Source organism: Bos taurus, chromosome 22 (genome assembly GCF_002263795.3).
Source record: "Bos taurus isolate L1 Dominette 01449 registration number 42190680 breed Hereford chromosome 22, ARS-UCD2.0, whole genome shotgun sequence".
In the NCBI taxonomy this organism is placed as follows: Eukaryota; Metazoa; Chordata; class Mammalia; order Artiodactyla; family Bovidae; genus Bos; species Bos taurus.
Genome location: NC_037349.1, coordinates 58,940,261 through 58,959,041, shown reverse-complemented (window position 1 = coordinate 58,959,041; position 18,781 = coordinate 58,940,261). Strand labels below are relative to the sequence as shown.

General features: G+C 57.1%; 1 protein-coding gene across 4 annotated transcripts in view; it reads left to right on the top strand.

Moving 5' to 3' along the window:
• Positions 1–18,781, top strand: part of CFAP92 (cilia and flagella associated protein 92 (putative)) — a 40,447-nt gene that overhangs the window by 19,960 nt on the left and 1,706 nt on the right. For 3 of the 4 annotated variants that reach the window (XM_059880139.1, XM_024983327.2, XM_059880140.1), the window contains exons 9-16: positions 621–767; positions 6,340–6,524; positions 7,450–8,348; positions 10,548–10,742; positions 11,507–11,798; positions 16,688–16,852; positions 17,227–17,427; positions 17,498–17,648. In XM_059880139.1, the coding sequence (XP_059736122.1) occupies positions 621–767; positions 6,340–6,524; positions 7,450–8,348; positions 10,548–10,742; positions 11,507–11,798; positions 16,688–16,852; positions 17,227–17,427; positions 17,498–17,648 (2,235 nt within the window). The remainder of the gene's footprint in view (positions 1–620; positions 768–6,339; positions 6,525–7,449; positions 8,349–10,547; positions 10,743–11,506; positions 11,799–16,687; positions 16,853–17,226; positions 17,428–17,497; positions 17,649–18,781) is intronic. The other variant, XM_059880141.1, reaches the window with a different exon arrangement.

Genomic DNA, 18,781 nt, shown 5'->3' with positions numbered 1-18,781 from the left:
TTTTCCACCTCAGTCTGCAGCTCATTGTGCATATGGCATGAGGTGCCCGGTGGTTTAGTTTGCCTCCACACGGACAGTCCGTGTCCTCAGTCACGCGCCGATGGGAAGCGCGCCCTTAGGCCCCTGGCGCGCCCCACTTTGTGTGCCTGTTCCTGGGCGTTTGCCCAGCACCGTCGGTCCTGTCGGTCTTTCCGCCACGGAACCAGTAGCTTGCGGTTTTAGTCGCCCGGCGCCTGCGTTCTGTCATCTGAGCTGGGTTCTTGGCTGAGCCTCTCATGGACATTTCCCTTCTCTCTTCGACAGACAGGGGGATTGAGGCTCAGATTGGTCACGGCGTTTGCCCCATAGGAGGCAAGGAACTGGTTCTGGAACTGTGATGGCTCAGCTCCAGGGCCCAGCTGTCAGCCCTGTGCCATGGTTAAGGGCCAACGTGGAGGAGAACTTGGGTGTTTTCTGTGGCTGGTGTCGGCACGGCAGGCTCTGGGCAGCGGTGGGTGGGGGGACCAGGACACCCCCTCATTTCCTCCTGCTCTCCACAGGTGGACGCCGCTGGGGTGGGGCAAGAGCCTCTGACTCCAGGGAGCCCTCCCTGACGCTCTTCCCTTCCTCTGATCTCACAGCTAAGCGGAAAGAGTCAGATGGCAGGAGAAAGTCGCAGAGGAGGAGGAGGACATCTCACTGGGAGGACGGCACAGATATGCGGCTGGCGGGCCCTGCAAAGCATGGCAGCTTTTCCATCCAGCTGGAGGTCCTGCCGCTCCTGGCAGGTAGGCGCCCAGAGTCCCGGCAGGCGGGCTATGACGGGACGCCGCGGGGACTGTGCCCCCACCTGGCGCCACCTCCACACCCCGGGGGTGAGCAGCCTCACTGTTGAGGGCGGGACACGGAGGCACAGAGAGGCCACACGCATCATCTGGGATCCCACAGCAAGCAAGCGAACCCAGGATTCCAACCCAGGTCTGATCGCAAAGTCCAAGCAAACGTGAGGGTAACAGACGGCCCGGGTTTGTTTGCCGAAGCGCTGCTTTGTACGAATGCTGCTCCTAAGACATCCAGTACAGGAAATGGGGACAGGTAAGCAGCGTTGACGTCCTGCCGCCGGCGTCTCAGGACCGACTCTGACCCAGTGAACTGGTGGTGCTGGTGCTGGTGGAATAGGGCGTGGTTCTCATCATCACTGTTTTTTCGGTGTCAAACAGCTTCCCTGAGGACACACAGCTTAGGGGCAGAACAAGGGTTTGAGTCTTTTGCTTTGCAAGATCCATCCCAATTTATAAACTAGGTTTGATTGAAAATAAATAGGTATTCTGTCCATGTGTTTAAATGATGGAAAAAATTAGCTGATTGAGTAAAATTATCTGACTTTGTCTTAAAAAGGTAACGTGGAGGGAATCCTTGTTTCAGAGAAAGGAATCCTAGACTTACTTCACTCTGGGTTTTTTGACCATCAGGGTGAACTAGCCGTCTTCTGGGTGATCTGAAGAGGAAGCTTAGGAAGACTCAGAGGGTCACTCTCCAGGTTCAGGAATGCTGGGAAAATTCTTGTTCCCATAGGCACTTGGGTTGATGTTGATATGTTCTGAGGAAACACTCTTAACTTTTCAGTTTGTACTTCCAGACAGATTTTTGAAGATCAGTTCCACCCAAAGTGAGTTTTCAGGGACTCTTCGTGCACTGCCCGAGCCCTGTCCAGAAGGACTGTGCCTCCATGCAGCCGCCCCAAGACCCCGCCTGGGGCAGCGTCCTGGGTTCACGCTGCTTCATGAACCGCTGCTGCTCCAGGTGGCCGGCTCCTGACTGCAGTGAGGGGAGGGGGACGCCCGACTGAAGACACGCCTGCTGGAGGGGCGTGTCTGGCAGGCCAGCCGAGAGGTGCCTGGGCTCCCCTCCCCGTAAGCTCTGCCGTGATGGCTGTGACTGCAGGAGTGACGCACCGACTGTGGTTCTGGCTCAGCTGCTTCCCTGCGGGCTGCCTGCTTTCTCTGAGCCTCAGTGTCCTCATCTGTGAAATGGGGACAGTGACTCCCTTCCCCCCAGGGGTCTAGAAAGGATCATAAAAGATGCTGTGTGTGAACGGCTCTGCAGGGAGCCCTGCACACAGCGGGATCAGACAGGCTGCTGGTGAGGAGGCTGCTCCTTTGCCAGGACGGCTGCTGATGGGGCTGCTGCACACAAGGTGCCTCCAGCAAGGCAAGCAGAGACCCCTGCCCCCCGGCACTAACACCACGGTCTGTGGCCACAAACTGCAGATGGCCGTGGCTCATCAAGCTAACTGTAGGCTGCTTTTCCCATAAAATATAATAGCATGAGATTGATGCTTTTAATCTGTGGTGTGGAGAAGACTCTCAAGAGTCCCTTAGATGGCAAGGAGATCCAACCTGTCCATCCTAAAGGAAATCAGTCCTGAATATTCACTGGAGGGACTGATGCTGAAGCTGAAACTCCAATACTTTGGCCACCTGATGCGAAGAACTGGCTCACTGGAAAAGACCCTGATGCTGGGAAAGATTGAGGGCAGGAGGAGAACGGGATGACAGAGGATGAGATGGTTGGATCGCGTCACTGACTTGATGGACATGAGTTTGAGCACGCTCCAGGAGTTGGTGATGGACAGGGAGGCCTGGCGTGCTGCAGTCCACGGGGTCGCAGAGATTTGGATGTGACTGAACGAGTGAAAAACAACACATTCCCAAACTAGCACGATCATGTTTGGTCATCTTCAATTTCTGGTTAGGCCACAGGCATGGAGCACCTTGGTGGTGAGCGAAGCTTCCGTGTCTGGAGTGGGCTCTTCCTTTTACCCACAGTGGAGAGACCACACGCGCCACGCAGGAGTGGTGTGGACACTGGCCCCGCTGCTCTTCGGCTGGAGTCCTTGGATGATCCCTCGACACGGCTGACCCTGTCAAGCTGAAGTGCAGCGGCTGTCCGCGCACGGGCCTGCTGGGGGCCACTTGCTCTTGCCGTGTTCCCTCCGTGAGACGGCGGTTGTCACCTCCGGCGCTTCTGCCCCGGGGATACGTGGCGCTGTGTGAAGCGTGTTCGGGGCTCACAGGTGGGAGTGGGAGGCTGTGAACGTGCCACGATGCACAGAATGGTCCCCACGACAGAGAACCACCTGTCCCCAAGCGTCAGTAGTGCTGAGGTTGAGCCGCTGCCCAGGATCCTGGCTGACACCGCCTGAAACGTCTGAATGCGGCTTTGAGTAGGTATTTGCATTGGAGATGAAAAGCAGGGAGAGATTAGAAAGCCTTCCTCAGCGTTCAGTGCAAACAATGGAATGGGAAAGACTAGAGATTTGTCAAGAAAATTAGAGATACTAAGGGAATATTTCATGCAAAGATGAGCACAGTACAGAAATGGTATGGACCTAACAGAAGCAGAAGATACTAAGAAGAGGTGGCGAGAATACACAGAAGAACCGTACAAAAAAGGTCTTCATGACCCAGATAACCACGATGCTGTGATCACTCATCTAGAGCCAGACATCCTGGAGTGAAAAGTCAAGTGGGCCTTAGGAAGCATCACTACGAACAAAAATAGTGGAGGTGATGGAATTCCAGTTGAGCAATTTCAAATCCTAAAAGATGATGCTGTGAAAGTGCTGCACTCAATATGCCAGCAAATTTGGGAAAACTCAGCAGTGGTCACAGGACTGGAAAAGGTCAGTTTTCATTCCAATCCCAAAGAAAGGCAACGCCAAAGAAAGGCAATGCCAAAGAATGCTCAAACTACGGCACAATTGCACTCATCTCACACGCTAGTAGAGCAATGCTCAAAGTTCTCCAAGCCAGGCTTCAGCAATACGTGAACCGTGAACTTCGAGATGTTCAAGCTGGTTTTAGAAAAGGTGGGGGAACCAGAGATCAAATTGCCAACATCCGTTGGATCATTGAAAAAGCAAGAGAGTTCCAGAAAAACATCTACTTTTGCTTTCTTGATCACGCCAAAACCTTTGACTGTGTGGATCACAATAAACTGTGGAAAATTCTTCAAGAGATGGGAATACTAGACCACGCAACCTGCCTCTTGAGAAATCTGTATGCAGGTCAAGAAGCAACAGTTGGAAATGGACATGGAACTACAGACTGGTTCCAAATCGGCAAAGAAGTACATCAAGACTGTATATTGTCATCCTGCTTATTTAACTTATATGCAGAGTACATCATGAGAAATGCTAGGCTGGATGAAGCACAAGCTGGAATCAAGATTGCCAGGAGAAATATCAATAACTTCAGATATGCAGATGGCACCACCCTTATGGCAAAAAATGAAGAACTAAAGAGCCTCTTGATGAAAGTGAAGAGGGAGAAAAAGTTGGCTTAAAACTCAGCAGTCAGAAAATGGAGATCATGGCATCTGGTCCCATCACTTCATGGCAAATAGATGGGGAAACAATGGAAACAGTGAGAGACTTTATTTCCTTGGGCTCCAAAATCACTGCAGATGGTGACTGCAGTCATGAAATTAAAAGACGCTTGATCCTTGGAAGAAAAGCTATGACCAACCTAGGCAGCATATTCAAAAGCAGAGACATTACTTTGCCAACAAAGGTCCGTCTAGTCAAGGCTATGGTTTTTCCAGTTGTCATGTATGGATGTGAGAGTTGGACTATTAAGAAAGTTGAGCACTAAAGAATTGATGCTTTTGAACTGTGGTGTTAGAGAAACTCTTGAGAGTCCCTTGGACTGCAAGGAAATCCAACCAGTCCATCCTAAATGAAATCAGTCCTGAATGTTCATTGGAAGGACTGATGCCGAAGCTGAAACTCTAATACTTTAGCCACCTGATTCGAACAACTGACTCGTTGGAAAGGACCCTGATGCTGGGCAAGATTGAAGGCAGGAGGAGAAGGGGACGACAGTGGTTGGATGGCATCACTGATGCAATGGACATCTGAGTTTGAGCAAACTCCGGGAGTTGGTGATGGACAGGGAGGCCTGGCGTGCTGCAGTCCATGGAGTTGCAAAGAGTTGGACACGGCTGAGCGACTGAACTGAGCTGAACTTGCATTGCTGCTGCTGCTGCTGCTAAGTTTCGTCAGTCGTGTCCGACTCTGTGTGACCCCATAGACGGCAGCCCACCAGGCTCCCCCATCCCTGGGATTCTCCAGGCAAGAACACTGGAGTGGGTTGCCATTTCCTTCTCCAACGCATGAAAGTGAAAAGTGAAAGTGAAGTTGCTCAGTCATGTCTGACTCTTAGCAACCCCATGGACTGCAGCCCACCAGGCTCCTCCATCCATGGGATTTTCCAGGCAAGAGGACTGGAGTGGGGTGCCATGAACTTGCACTGGAGAGTCCTAAACTGGGCGGTCTTCTATGAAAAGGCTGACGAAGTCCTAGAACACAGGTCATAATCAGCGATGGCCTTAAGTGGTTGGTCTGTTGCAGAGAGTCACAAGGGTGCAGGGAGGGGTCCTCCAGGAGGTGCCCGTGGCCCCCACAGACATACCCAGTCTGTGCCCAGGACTTGTTCTGGAAGCAGCTGCTCTCTTTGAGTGCGAGTGCCCTAAACATATGCTTACCAGCATCATGAACAGAAGCAAATCGGTCTTTTTGTGCACGGACCCTATGCTAGCAGAGCCCACGAGTCCGTCACCTTCCTGCACGTAAGGCGTCGTCATCCTCTTCACCCTGAGACGGGCGGGATCTGTGCCCCTCTTGCACACGAGGATATGGAGCCTCAAAGAGCGTGTGACTGCTTGTAGGTCACACGGCGACTAACAGATCTAGGGTTTGAAACTAAGCAGGCCCCTCTGCTTGCAGAGCTGGGGCTTAGCTTTTTTGTGTTTTTTTTTTTGCCTTCCCCAGTATGCCTCCTCCCGCTGAGATGTATGGGCCCCTTTTGGGAGAAAAGTGTCCTCCAGCCAGTGTGCCCTGCAGCAGGCCAGGTCCTGCGTCCTTTCTGCAGTCACACTGCTGCAAAACCGCAACGACTGAGCCCACACGCCGCAACTACTGACGGCCGTGCACCCAGAGCCCCTGCTCTGTGATGAGAGAAGCCGGGGCACCGCGACCAGGGAGTAGCCCCCGCTCAGCTGCAAGCAGGAAAAAACCCACACGGCCGTGAAGACCCAGCACCCAGCCCAGCCAAAAATAAAGAAACGAAAGCGTTTTTAACAAGGCACACACTTAAATCCTCTTCGGGAACCTATGAGGCCTCAGTGGAGAAAGGGGTGCAGACATGGTGCCTGTGGGCCTTCCCCAGTTGTGACCGGTATCTCGGGTTTTCCTCCTCGAGGTCTGACTTTGTCTTCGGAGCTCCGGTTCCCCGGCCCCTCTGGCCTGGTCTCAGGGCTGTCTTTGGGAATCGGCTTGCCCTGTCTGTCTGTCCTCAGGATGGCAGTCTGTCGTGAGCCACAGCAGCGGGAGGTCGGCCAACATCTTAGATTGTTTCTTGACGCTGAAAACTGAGGTTCCCCTCATGACAGAAGAGCAGAAGCAGGATCTGAACCCCATGACCATAAAGATCAAGTGCGTTTCTTCCCTCCCGTCACAGCCCGTGCCCATCAGGGAACTAGAGGTGAGCGCGAGCTGGGCTGGCTGGGGTCGGAGCAGCCCTTCCCGGCCTTCCGCCCCTCACCTGCCGTCCCCCGTCCCCAGGGCCCTGGTGACAAGTACCCTCATCGGCCCTGTCTCAGCACTTAGGGTCACTCAGCCAGGCCCGGAGGATGTCAGGTTCCTGGGGCCAGGAGTCCCCCAGCCTGAGGTCTCTCAGTGCGAATTCTCTGAGGCCAGGGTTGGAAGTTGGAAGTGGATTTCTCCAGAAAGTCTTCATTATTTCTTTTGGGTACCAGCGAAGCCATAGCAACCCACCCAGGATTATTGTCAAATACTTTCAGCATCGGCTTTATTTCAGGAAAATAAACAGTGCCCTGGTAGCAGCGGTGTGTGTTCGGACCACATGCTGTGCAAACGGGCAGCTTCTGATGCTGGAGTCTTAGCGCACGCAAGCTTTCCTGTCTCCGTGTGGACACAGGCCTGCACCTGCCAGGCCTCTTACACTCAGCCCCCAGTTCTGTGTGGGCGCTCTGTATGCTCAGGGTGACCCGTGCCAGCCCCCCGACCTGCCTGTCTGGGACACACGGGTTCCCTGTCCTGAAGGCCTCTCCTCTCCGCCTTCTCCGTGCCTGGCCCCTGCATGTGAGGAGGCATGGGGCCTGTCCGCGTGGCACTGGCCATCCCGGGGATGGTGGGGGGACCTCGGGGCTCGCTGAGCCCTGCCAGCCGCCACGTTGGGGCCCTGCACATGGCCCTGGGTCCTCGCAGTGGCCTGAAGAGCGGGCTCCGTCCTTGGGGCTTGGGATGATGAACCGAAGACCACAGGGGCTGTCGGTTGTGGGGGGCGGGGGGCGATGAGCCCGGTGCTGATCTGAGCTGCTGGGCGGGGGCTGCCTGGAGGGCAGGGGGATGGGGACAGGGGGTGACCCCCGGCGCTGCCACCGCAGCGGCTGTGCAGCCCCGTGTACTGCAGGTACCAGTTCCACAGGGCCCCGGTGCACTGCACGGAGGGCCAGCCGCACGGGACCCACGTGTACTTCCAGGACGTCAACGTCATCTTCCTAGGGGCCATGCACCCCAGCGACCTGAGGGAGTACCTGGAGGGGCCCCCCATGGTGGTAGAAGTGCACGACCGGGACCGCAAGTCCGAGGGCTGTTCCCGCAAGCCCACCCTGTTTGGGGAGGACCCCCTGGACGCGCACCTCAACCTCCAGGCCCTCATCTCCCCCAGAGACACGGAGAGCAACCCCTTTGAGACCCAGGAGAAGATGTGGGACCCGCATGGCGTGGCCCAGGTCAGCTTTGCCGACCTCCTCCTCGGCCACAAGTACCTGAACCTGGCCGCCCCTGTGCGCAGCTGCGAGCCCTGGGCCGCCCCCCTGGGCCACGGCCGCAGGAGCAGGCACGCGGCGGGGCCCCGGGGCCCCAGGGACGGCGTGCCGCATGGGCTGATGCCGCCGGGGGACTACCTGGAGGCCAGCTGCCTGCTGAAGCTGCGTGTGGATGTGGCGGTGCCTCTGCGCGGTGGGCTGGGCGGCGCCGACCCCGTGCTTTCCCGGTTCGGCCGCGTGGTCTTCGTGTTCGAGTCCAGGCGGCTCTCCCTGCTGCACAGCCTCCTGCAGGACGTCACCATGATCAACGCCAGGGCCCTGGCCCTGGACTCCTACCCGCTGGAGGACATTCAACAGATCCTGTCCGCCTTCAAGATCCGGGTGAAGACCCAGGAGCAGCCCGACCTGGACGTGCTCACCGGCGTCCACCTGCTGGACGGGAAGGTCCACTTCCTCGTCCTGGAGGGCCTGGCCGACCACGGCCTCCAGCGGCTGTGGGCCCGTCACCAGAGCCGGTACGTGGGCCGCCTGTCAGGCTGGTGGAGGGCGCGTTCCATGTCAAGTTCAGGTTCAGTGTCGCCGCCGGTGGAAGGCGTCCGTGGATTCAGGGTCGTGTGTGTGTGTGTGTGTGTGTGTCTGTGTGAGGCTCAGTCGCATCTGAGTCTTTGTGACCCCATGGACTGTAGCCCACTAGGCTCCTCTGTGGCATTCTGCAGGCAAGAATACTGGAGTGGGTTGCCATTCCCTTCTCCGGGGGATCTTCCCCACTCAGGGATCAAACCCACATCTCTCAAATCTCCTGCATTGGCAGGTGGGTTCTTTACCACTGAGCCACCAGGGGATTGATGGACCCTTTACGATTTAACTAGACTGCAGTTGTCTCTTCTTACTCAGATTTCACCACAACAGTCTTTTGGTGGTTCATTTCGGTTTTCAGATTCAAATTTCACATACGTGAAAGCATGGCGTGTGCGTCTTTGTCTGACTCACATCACAAAGCACAAGATGGGCCCATCCGTCTGGAGCTCGTGGCCAAATCTCGTCCTCTTTCGTGGCTTCGTAATAGTCTGGCATATCTATAGGTCACACCTTTATCCTTTCATCTGTTGACGGGCACTTACAACAGCCACACCTGGGCTGCTGTGAATTGGGGTGCATATATATTTTGAAAGTATCGTTTTCATTTTCTTTGGCTAAATATCCAGGAGTGGAATTGCTGGATCATCTCGGAGTTGGAGCCTCCATGCTGTCTTCCTCAGTGGTCAGCACGCCCAGGCTCCCCTTTTCCGCATCCTCGCCGACGCTTTGTTTCTCATCTTTGTGATGATAGCCATTCTGATGGGCGTGAGGGGCTACCTTGTGGTTTTGAGTTACATCTTCCTAATAACTAGTAATATTGAACGTATTTTCCTGTGCCTGGTGGCCACGTGTGTATCTTCTTTGGAAAAATGCCTCTTCATGTGCTGTGTCCAGGTTTTAATTGGGTTGTCTGGTTTTCTGACATGGAGTGGCATGGTTCTTCATATATTGGATGTTAATATCGGATATAACACTGGGTATTAACCCCTCATCAGACACATACTTTGCAAGTGTTCTCCCCCATCAGTAGGTTGCCTTTATGTTTCGTTGCTGGTTTCCCTTCCTGTGCAAAAGCTTGGAAGTTTGATTAGGTCCCATTTGCTTTACTTTTGCTTCTGTTTCCCTTGCCTGAGTGTGTGTCTGTGTTTAATCCCTCAGTCGTGTCCAACTCTTTGTGACCGTATGGACTGTACCCCACCAGGCGCCTCTGTCCATGGGATTCTCCAGGCATGAAAACTGGAGTGGGTTGCTATTCCCTTCTCCAGGGGAATCTTCCTGACCCAGGGATGAAACCCGGGTCTCCTGCATTGTAGGCAGATTCTTTACTCTCTGAGCCACCAGGGAAGATAGACCAAAAAAAAATATTTCTAGGACCAGTGTCAAAGAGGTTACTGTTCTCCTAATAGTTTTATGGTTTCAGGTCTTGTATTTAGATCTGTGATCAATTTTGGGTTTATTTTGTATATGGTGTGAGAAAATGTTCTAATTTTATTTTTTAACATGTAGCTGCACAGTTTTCCCCGTACCACTTATTGAAGATAGTCTTTTCCTCATTATATATTCTTGCCTTTCTTGTAGAAGAAAAATCTATTTTTAAGAAGCTAAATTGTAAAGCTTTCAGATAAGATAGGAAGACGTATTCATGATCTCTGAATAAAGACTTCTTAAATAAGACAGAGGTATTAGAATAAAGGATAACAATGACACCTTTGGCTATATTAAAATGAGTAACTTCTCTTCATCCAAAGACACTATAAAAAGAAGCCACAAAGTGAGAAAAAGTATTTGCAATGTCTGGAGCTGGTGCTCTTGAGTGTGTAGAAATGCCTGTGAATAAGCAAATAAGACGTCCCAGTGGAAGAATGGGCAACCAGCAAAGGGGCACCACCCCCCACAGCCCGGCACACACACCCTTGCGGCGGGCGGCGCAGGCTGCCTCTAGTCTCCCCGGGTTCGAGGAGGTGGAGGACCTTGAACGCAGCAACACGGCGGGGACAGGGGGCGCGAGGGGCGGGGAGGACGCAGGGCTAGGGGCCGGGGGTGGGCGCTGGGACCCAGCCGTCTGGTTCGCCGCGTTTTCCGCGCCAGCATCCCTGGCAGAGGCAGGAGCCGGCTGGCGCGCTCTCGCCTTGCAGGGTCCCGCGGGCGGAACAGGGTCCCTTCAAGGCGCTCTACAACTCGCAGCTGCGCTTCCGCCGGCGCCTCTACGCCGACCTGGAGACGGTCCTGTACCGCGTGCGGCTGTTCCGGCCGCTGGCGCAGCTGGTGCAGCAAGCGGCGCTCTACGTGCGCAGAGCGGTCCCGCCGCAGGTGTTCCAGGCGCTGAGCAGGTGCGGGCGGCTGCGCGGCCGGGCTTCCCCAGCGTCCCCGGGCTCGGGAGTCAGCCCTAAAGGAGGGAGAGGGCCGGGCAACACGGGGGCGGCCCCGTGCCCCTGTTGGGGCACCGTCCTTCTAGCTGCGCTGACACGGGCTCTGTACCTAGTGCCCTTCCCCTGGCAGGAAGGAGCCCTGAGCCCCACACCCCTTTGGCCAGCCTACTGAGGACCTTCCACGCACAGTGGGGCGGGGGTTGATGCAAAGTAGGCAATAAGGCCACCTAAACCGAAGAGCAATGGCACCCCACTCCAGCACTCTTGCCTGGAAAATCCCATGGACGGAGGAGCCTCGTAGGCTGCAGTCCATGGAGTCGCTAAGAGTTGGACACGACTGAGCGACTTCACTTTCACTTTTATGCATTGGAGAAGGAAATGGCAACCCACTCCAGTGTGCTTGCCTGGAGAATCCCAGGGATGGGGGAGCCTGGTGGGCTCCCATCTATGGGGTCACACAGAGTCGGACACGGCTGAAGCGACTTAGCAGCAGCAGCAGAACCGAAGAGAGAAGTGGAGCGGCACGTGGACGGGTAGCTGGGAGGTCTGGGAAGGAGGCCTCCTCCCGCGACCTGCCCCTGTGGGCACAGTGGACAGAATCTGACACCTCGTGCGTGCGCTGTGTGACCTGGGGTCAGCTCTCCGCCCTCCTCTGCTAAGATGGGGGTGCTCAGATCTGCAGTGCCAGGTGAGTGAGGCTGAGCAGGGGCACTTCTGCTTTCCAGGATCTACTGCATATGCCGTTACAGCTCCAGGCTCAGGGAGGTGATCACGGGAGACCTGCTGCCCTCCTCGGCCATGATCAAGGAGCTGAGCCAGGAGTTTGGGATGCCCATGTCCCAGGGAGACCTCACAGAGCAGAAGCTGCTAGCCGTGGCCCCTGCCCCAAGTCTCGAGGACTTGCGGAGCCGGAAGTCCACCCTGGCGTCAGAGATCCACTCCCACCAGGAGAAGTACCTGCGGTGGCGGAGCAACGTGATCCTGAAGAGCAGGGACCAGAAGGCGAGCCTGGTTCAGGTGGGCGCTCCCCCGCTGGCTGCGAGCCTTCCTGGGCCGGGGCCGCATGGCAGGCTGCGAGGGACAGCCAGCCTCTGGCCTGTGTGGATTCTCCTGCCCAGGGACCCCAGGCCAGGCAGTGCTCGGTGAAGGGCACAGCCATGCCAGGTTGCACATTTCCTCCTTCCTTCTGGCCCTGGCAGAGCTCATCCTTCCTCAAAGGGGGAAAGAAACACTCTAAGCTGTTTCTTTTCCTTTGGCTCCTGAGTTCAGCATAGAGAAAGAACTGTGTGTGTGTGTGTGTGTGTGTGTGTAATACCTCGCTTAAGCTGCCAAGGTCATGTCTAAGCAACACAGGAGATAAAGTAATCTGTGTTAGAAAACGCGAGTAGACAGGAAGAGAACGGGAGATCGGGGCGCTGGTGAGGAGATGGAGAGACAGGTGCGTGTGGTCTGATGGTCAAGGCCTCCCTTGGTAAGCGGTACCAACCAAAGGGGCTTAAAGCCCACTACGGTCTGTGATGCCTTCAGCTCCGCGTGGGCCTCTGGTCTGTGTGGGCAGAGCCACTGCCCTGGCCCTGCCCCTCCTCTAGTGAAAAACATCTTTCAGAAGTTTGTAGCTTTTATATCCATGAGCTCTTTATGAAAAGCAACAAGGAGGTTGTTTCTTTACACTGGTGTTCACCTTCTTCAGTTCAGTTCAGTTCAGTTGCTCAGTCGTGTCCGACTCTTCGAGACCCCATGAATCGCAGCACGCCGGGCCTCCCTGTCCATCACCAACTCCCGGAGTTCACTCAGACTCATGTTCACCTCTTAGCTTTTCCCAAAAGAAACACTTCTTGGGTTATTTATCAACCTACTTTTACTGTTTACCTAATTCGCTAGTTCAATTTTTTACTTTTTATGTTTTAAAACATTTTCCCTATTTGTTTTTTAATGTCTTAGGAATTGCTACTTTAAAATACTTTTAGATATCTATTCATATTAAGATCACGAATTGAAGCCCAACCATTAATTTTTCCTATTTATACTAAGAGGTAACTAATATTAAAATCCACAAAATCCACTCATTGTCAGTGCACTTAGATCAAATCCTAGGTTTCTCAGCAGTTTTCTGGGCGTGCAGAGCCACCGCATCAGGTTAGGAATCTCCCGCTGTCACAGGAGCCTTCTCATGTCTGCTGCGGTCGGATGCCGTTAGCGCTGCAGCGCCCCAGTCCCGCCAAGGGAGTCCGGGCTGGACAGGTTCCAGGGACGGACTGCCAGCCGGGGCCAGAAGGTCAGAGGGAGTAAACTAAGCACGACTCTTCCTTCTTTCCTTTAAGTTCACGCTGTTGCTATGTGGTAGTCCGATCCATTTGAAAAATAATGCTTGTTGTCGGTGTGAAACCACCTGCTTTAGTTAGGATGTATACGTACAGTACAGCTATTCTCCTGGGACTCTTTAGCTATAGGGGTTATTTCGGGACAAGAATAGTTCCCTGTGCTGAACTTCAGCTCCTTGATCCTGGATTATCTATTAGAAATGCAGATTTCTCTGTATATGTTAATCTTCAGCTCCGAATTCACATTGGCCACTCAAGGTGCCCTTTTGAAACTCTGTGTTAGAAAGCTGGGAGTTTCTGCTTACTGAATGAGTCATTTTGATCTCTCTTTCCATTTTGCTAGAATGGAAATCATATGCTACGCCTGGCTGACTTGACATACCATATGATCCTTCAAGGTCCAGCCCTATGGCTACCAGTGGCATAATCAAATACTTTCAGAGGCGGGTTTTTATGGCTGAGTAATCAATCGGTCCATCCTCTGGAGGGACCACGTGTGGTTTATGCGTTCATCGGTCGGCGGAGACTCGTACCTGTGTCTTGGCTGTTGTAAGCAGCGCCGTGGTGGATGCTGGGGTGCCTCTGTCGAGTTCAAACTGGACAGTTTTCTCGGGATCCAGGCCAGGTGTGGGCATGTCAGATCCCAGGTATAGCCCGTCCCAATAGGTTGGCTTTTTTTCCCCTTTCTTCCTTGCAGGGGTCTGGGGAGCCTGTCCCTGGCCAGCGTGCATTCCCGTGACGGCCTCGGGGGTGGGTGGCCGTGCCTGCAGCCCCGTCCGCGTGTATTGCTCTTGCGGACCTGTGAGGCTGGGCCATGGGGACTGCTGGGATTTGGCTTCTCATCATTGTTTTGAGTGGCATGCCTGCCGGCATGAAGGATGCTCAGCTGCTTTTCCTGTGCTGGAGGTGTGCAGACTTTTTTCTTTTTTTCCCGTTTTCCTTCCCTCCAAGAGTGGTGTGAGGGAACCGGCCCTGTGGCCCGCGGCTTCCTGAAAGCGGGCTGTGTTCAGATGGCTGCCAGGCCCTGCTCCCTGCCCCCCACCGGCCTTGTCAATGCGGGGTGCCAGGAAGCGCTGGTTGTCCAGCTGCAGCTCCAGGAAGTGTCCACAGGATGGCAGCACCTTCCCTTGCCCACCTCGGGTGCCCTGGGCAAAGCGATGCCTCAGGGCAGGTGGGCTTCCAGAGCTGTGCCTTCCACAGGGGTGTGCCCGAGCCAACACCCCCAGGCGTGCATCTCCCCGCTTCTTCCCTGTCAAGCCCTGCCCTCCAGACTCACCACAGGCGGGGCCGCAGTAGCCCAGCTGAGGAGGGAGGCTGCAGTGGGGAACCCCAGCCCCCGGACGCGGAAGGCCACGTGAGTCCTCGAGGCCTTGACACGCCGCTCGGGGACTCTGGTGCCAGGCAGAGGCTCCCTCCCGGGCCGTCGGGCGGTGCGGACCCCCACCCGAGGATGGGCTTCGCGGCCGAGTCGGGGAGGCCGGAGGGACAAAAGGACGCATGGTTTTCCTCCCCCTTCGTCGAATGTGATGCCGGTGCCCCTGGAGTCCAGCGTGACCGGCAGTGTTGTGCCTGTGGTCAGCGTGCAGTGGCTGGATCAGGGAGGGCACTTGCACGCAGGCTGTCTAGTCTGTTTATTTTATGGATGGGTTTGGGACAGGGCAGCGTGCCGAGCCATCAGGTAGGAGGAAGGAGGTCATTTTTGTGCAGTAATGGTTACAGATTTCTGTGTCTAGGTTAGACGAAGGAAGGAAGGAAGGCACTGACAACATGTACTTTTTCACTTTTTTATTTCATCCCTTTCAGAGTCCTGTGGGGTCTGGGGCTCGCGCGAACCCTTGGGTGGGGGGGCGGGGCAGAGGGGATGCAGAGCCGCCAAGGGTCAGATCAGCACTTCACCCCCCTCCTCCTGGGGCAGTAAAGGTATCAGGGACTGAGAAGCCGAGGGCTCCGGAGAGACGGCCTTGCACAGCCCCCAGCCCCACACCGGGGCCAGAGCAGCTGGGCTCAGGGCTCAGGCTCCCCGTGTCATCCTATCCCCGCCCTTACAGTCCGTACACTGAGGCCCCCCGCCTTGGAGTCAAACCTAGCCCTTCCTGGAGAGGGTCGGACACCAGTCTTCCTCACTTCCTTCCCTTCGTGTGAGATGAACCCACTGGCCATGTCTGTGCGGTCAGCACATCGCCAAGTTCAGGGCTGGAAGGTCCCCTTAGGTCCTCTGTTCACCAGAGGATGGGCTGAGGTCAGGATCGCCCCACACTGTGGGCATCTCCTGCGGTGGCCTGGCTTCTGGCAGCTTGGTTCTGTGGTGCCCGTGGCCCCACCTGTGTTTCTGGAATCCGCTGCAGCTCCTGGGCGCGCCCTGATGCCCCGAGGCAGCCGTCATGAACCCTCTTTTGGAAAAGCCCTGGATACTCCTCCGTGGCCGTCACTTATTTCACACCCCCGCCCCCTCACAGCCTTCATTTACACACGCTCATCTTGAGACTGGATTGTCAAACAGCAGCAGGCTGGAAGCCGGAGACCGTCTCTCATCCCGGTCGTGCAGGAGCCTGTGTGTGATGGCACGCGTCGCCCTGGGACGCTGACTCACGCTCGCGCGGCCCCTCCTGCCCTTCCTCCCCTCGGGCCTTTAATCCTGTGTCCAGACCCGCACCCTCCGTGTGGACTCCGACGCCGTTTCTGCGGCCTTTCCTCTCCCGGCCCCTCCTGTCTCGGTGCCACTGCTCGTGTTTCCACCTTCCGCGCTCTGGGTCCTTACTGTCACCCTCTTATCCGAGGTTGCCTTTCAGGGAGCTTGTCCGGTTGATCTCCCAGCTTCCCAGTTCATTCTGCAACTGTGTCGCCGTGGCAGTATGTCTCATTCACTTGTCTCCTCTTGACCCTGAGGCTTTCATAGCCAGTGCTCTTGCTTTGGTCTCAACTTCTGCCTCACAGCGCTCACATCTTTACCTGGTGTTGCTAAATGACGGTGATCCTGACGTTACCTTCTTGTCTTGTCCCTTCGAGCCATCTGGCTCCACGTGTGGCCTTTCGCATGACATGCACTGCTCACTCTGGCTGGCAGTCGGGACTCCGCCGCTTCCATCAGCCCCAGGCCAGCAGAGAGCCCCAGGCCCCCAGACGAAGTCACAGCCGCTGTCTGCACCCCACAGGCGACTGTCCGCTTCCCAGCGTGGGTCAGGAGCACAGGCAGGACCCCTGGTGTCTGGTCGTCACCCACCCGCCGGCCCTGGGGTGAGGCTGAGCAGGGGGCTTGCCCTTTCCCCGGTGCAGACGGGTCAGTGCACCCGGGCCCCCCACCATGAGCACAGCTGGACGCTGGACGTGACGCCCCCCCTGAGGTGCTCGCCGGCCCCCACCCGCTTGTGTGGCCTCTCGAGACTAGACTGCGAGCCCAGCCCGTGGCTCCCGCTGCAGTCCGCTCATTTCCACTGTGGGTGGTGGGACGGTGTCTCTTGCTTTGGGTGGGCTCCAGACTGCTGGTGGGAACCTGGGGCTGTGGCCGCCTCCCAGAGGCCCCCTCACCGACACCTGCTGGCTGCAGAGGCGCCCTGTGTGGGGGATGACCGGCGTCTCCTTCTCCAGAGGAACATCTCGGCGGCCTCCCAGATCGGCAGGAAGCCTCCCAGCTCTGCAGCGAGGGTGATACGGGTCTCGGCCCCAGACACGCACGCCGTGCATAACTACAGTATCCAGACCCTGAACTCTGTGGAGCTGGCCAAGAAGGAGCTGTATCAGGAGATGGCCAAGGTGAGTGACGGCGCAGGGCCCGGAGCAGCCCAGCGTGCCCACTGTGGGCAGGGCGGGGCGGTGGGAGAGCCTGTGGGCTCCTTCCTCTGACCCCGTGGCCGACTGTCAGCGGGGATCTTGGCGCAGGGGGAGCGGCCATGTTCCCACTAAACGTGAACCCTCCTCCTACAGCGGGAGCCGGGGCCCCGTGCCGTCCCAGCGGCGTGTGGCTGTGAACAGCCGCGGGCCCCTGGCTCTCGCAGAACCGTTACGCCTGGGCCAAGGCTTCCCTCTAGCACTGGCTGCTTCAGGAGCAGCCTCTGACCCAGGGAACAGGGCCCTAGCGCCTGGCCCACTCCTGGGCACAATACCCACCCATCTGCGCTTGCTCACAGGAGCCGGGCAGGAGGTTCACATACTCACAGAAGTACCTGTCAGCCACGGTGGGGCCTCTGGACCCAGAGGAGGAGGAGAGGAGGGCCCGCAGGGAGTCCCGTCAGGCCTGGCGCACGCCCAACGGCTTCCAGACGGCGGGTCTCCACAGCATGGGCACAACCTGGCCCCTGCGGCTGCCGCCCATCAGCGCTGCCACGGAGGTTGGTGGCAAGAGCGGGACTTGGGCAGGGGTGCACGGGGCCTCCTCTGACCTGCTGCTGCCCGACACAGGAGTGGAGGGAGAAGGCCCTGTTCACCAACTTGCTGGAGCCAGTGCTGCGGCGGGAGAGGTGGGGCTGGGACCGGCGCCACCAGGACTTCAACCTGTACACACGGCCGCCGGAGTTCCTGGAGCTTCCGCCTGCGCCCAAGCCCAGGGCAGGTGAGAGCGGGGCCTCGGCCCCGGCAGGGCTGGCAGACTGCAGGCGGGGCTCTGGGCGGTACACCCCGCTCCGCTCTGTGCCTGCCTTCTCAGCTGTGAGAGGGCACTACTGCCTCCAGAGGCCCCCCGGGACCCTCTCGGACCCGGCCACTCATCCCTCCAAGGGGAAGGGCCATGACGACCCCTCTGTGTCCTCGTTACCCTCTTGTACGTGAGGAGGAACCACAACGTGTGACTTAACAAAGCCAGAACTTTCGTTCAGGGAAAGAGCTGACTAGCTGCCAACTAGGTTTGCCAGACTCCCTGCCCAGGAGGATGGGTCCGGGCAACTCGGTTCTCCTCTGTTCCTGCACTCCCACGGGCAGCTGGCGACGGAGCCTGTACCCAGGAGTGTGTGCTGACGCGCCCCGGGGGCCGGCACCCCCAGGCTCTGGGCTGCGGGACACCCCCGCTCCGTCGGGGGTCTCTGGCCCAGGGTCACACGGGTGGCCCAGCCTGGGAAGGCCCGGCTCGGCTCTCCGTCCCCTCTGGGACGAGGTCCCCAAGTGCATGGGCAGGCGCGTGCTCCCCCCACCTCCACGCGGTGAGAACAGCCCCGCAGGGGATGTGGACACGGACACTGCAGGGATGGAGCGGGCCTGGGTGGGCTCCCGTGCAGCCGGCCCCTCCTGACGGCGCCGCGCGGGAGACACAAGCTCTCCATCCTGAGCAGAGCGCCTCCTCGCCTGCAAATCACTCACAGCTTTGGAAACAACTTCCTCACGAAACCCCAGGTTGGACCTTTGGGAGAGAGGCTGTCATGGTTCTGGGCTCTCGCTCAGCCCCACCCGAGCCAGCGCCGCTCCTGTGTGGCTCCCGTCGCCCCCGTGGGCAGTGACTCCCCCTCAGGGGAGCAGGAGAGCCTGGACGCCTCAAGACAATGTAGAGGGTGAGCTTTCTGGACAAACCACCCAGGAACCAGACCAGTGCCTGAAGCCTGCCAGGTGAGCATGCAGAACAGGATGTCAGCGAGGAGCAGACGGGGGCCCGGACACAGCCCTGCTCGAGCCGGGGGAGACGCCGCTCATGTAGGGGGAGACACAGCTGTGCTCGAGGAGAGGCCGAGGAGCCCCAGGACAGCCCTGCTGCCCCAG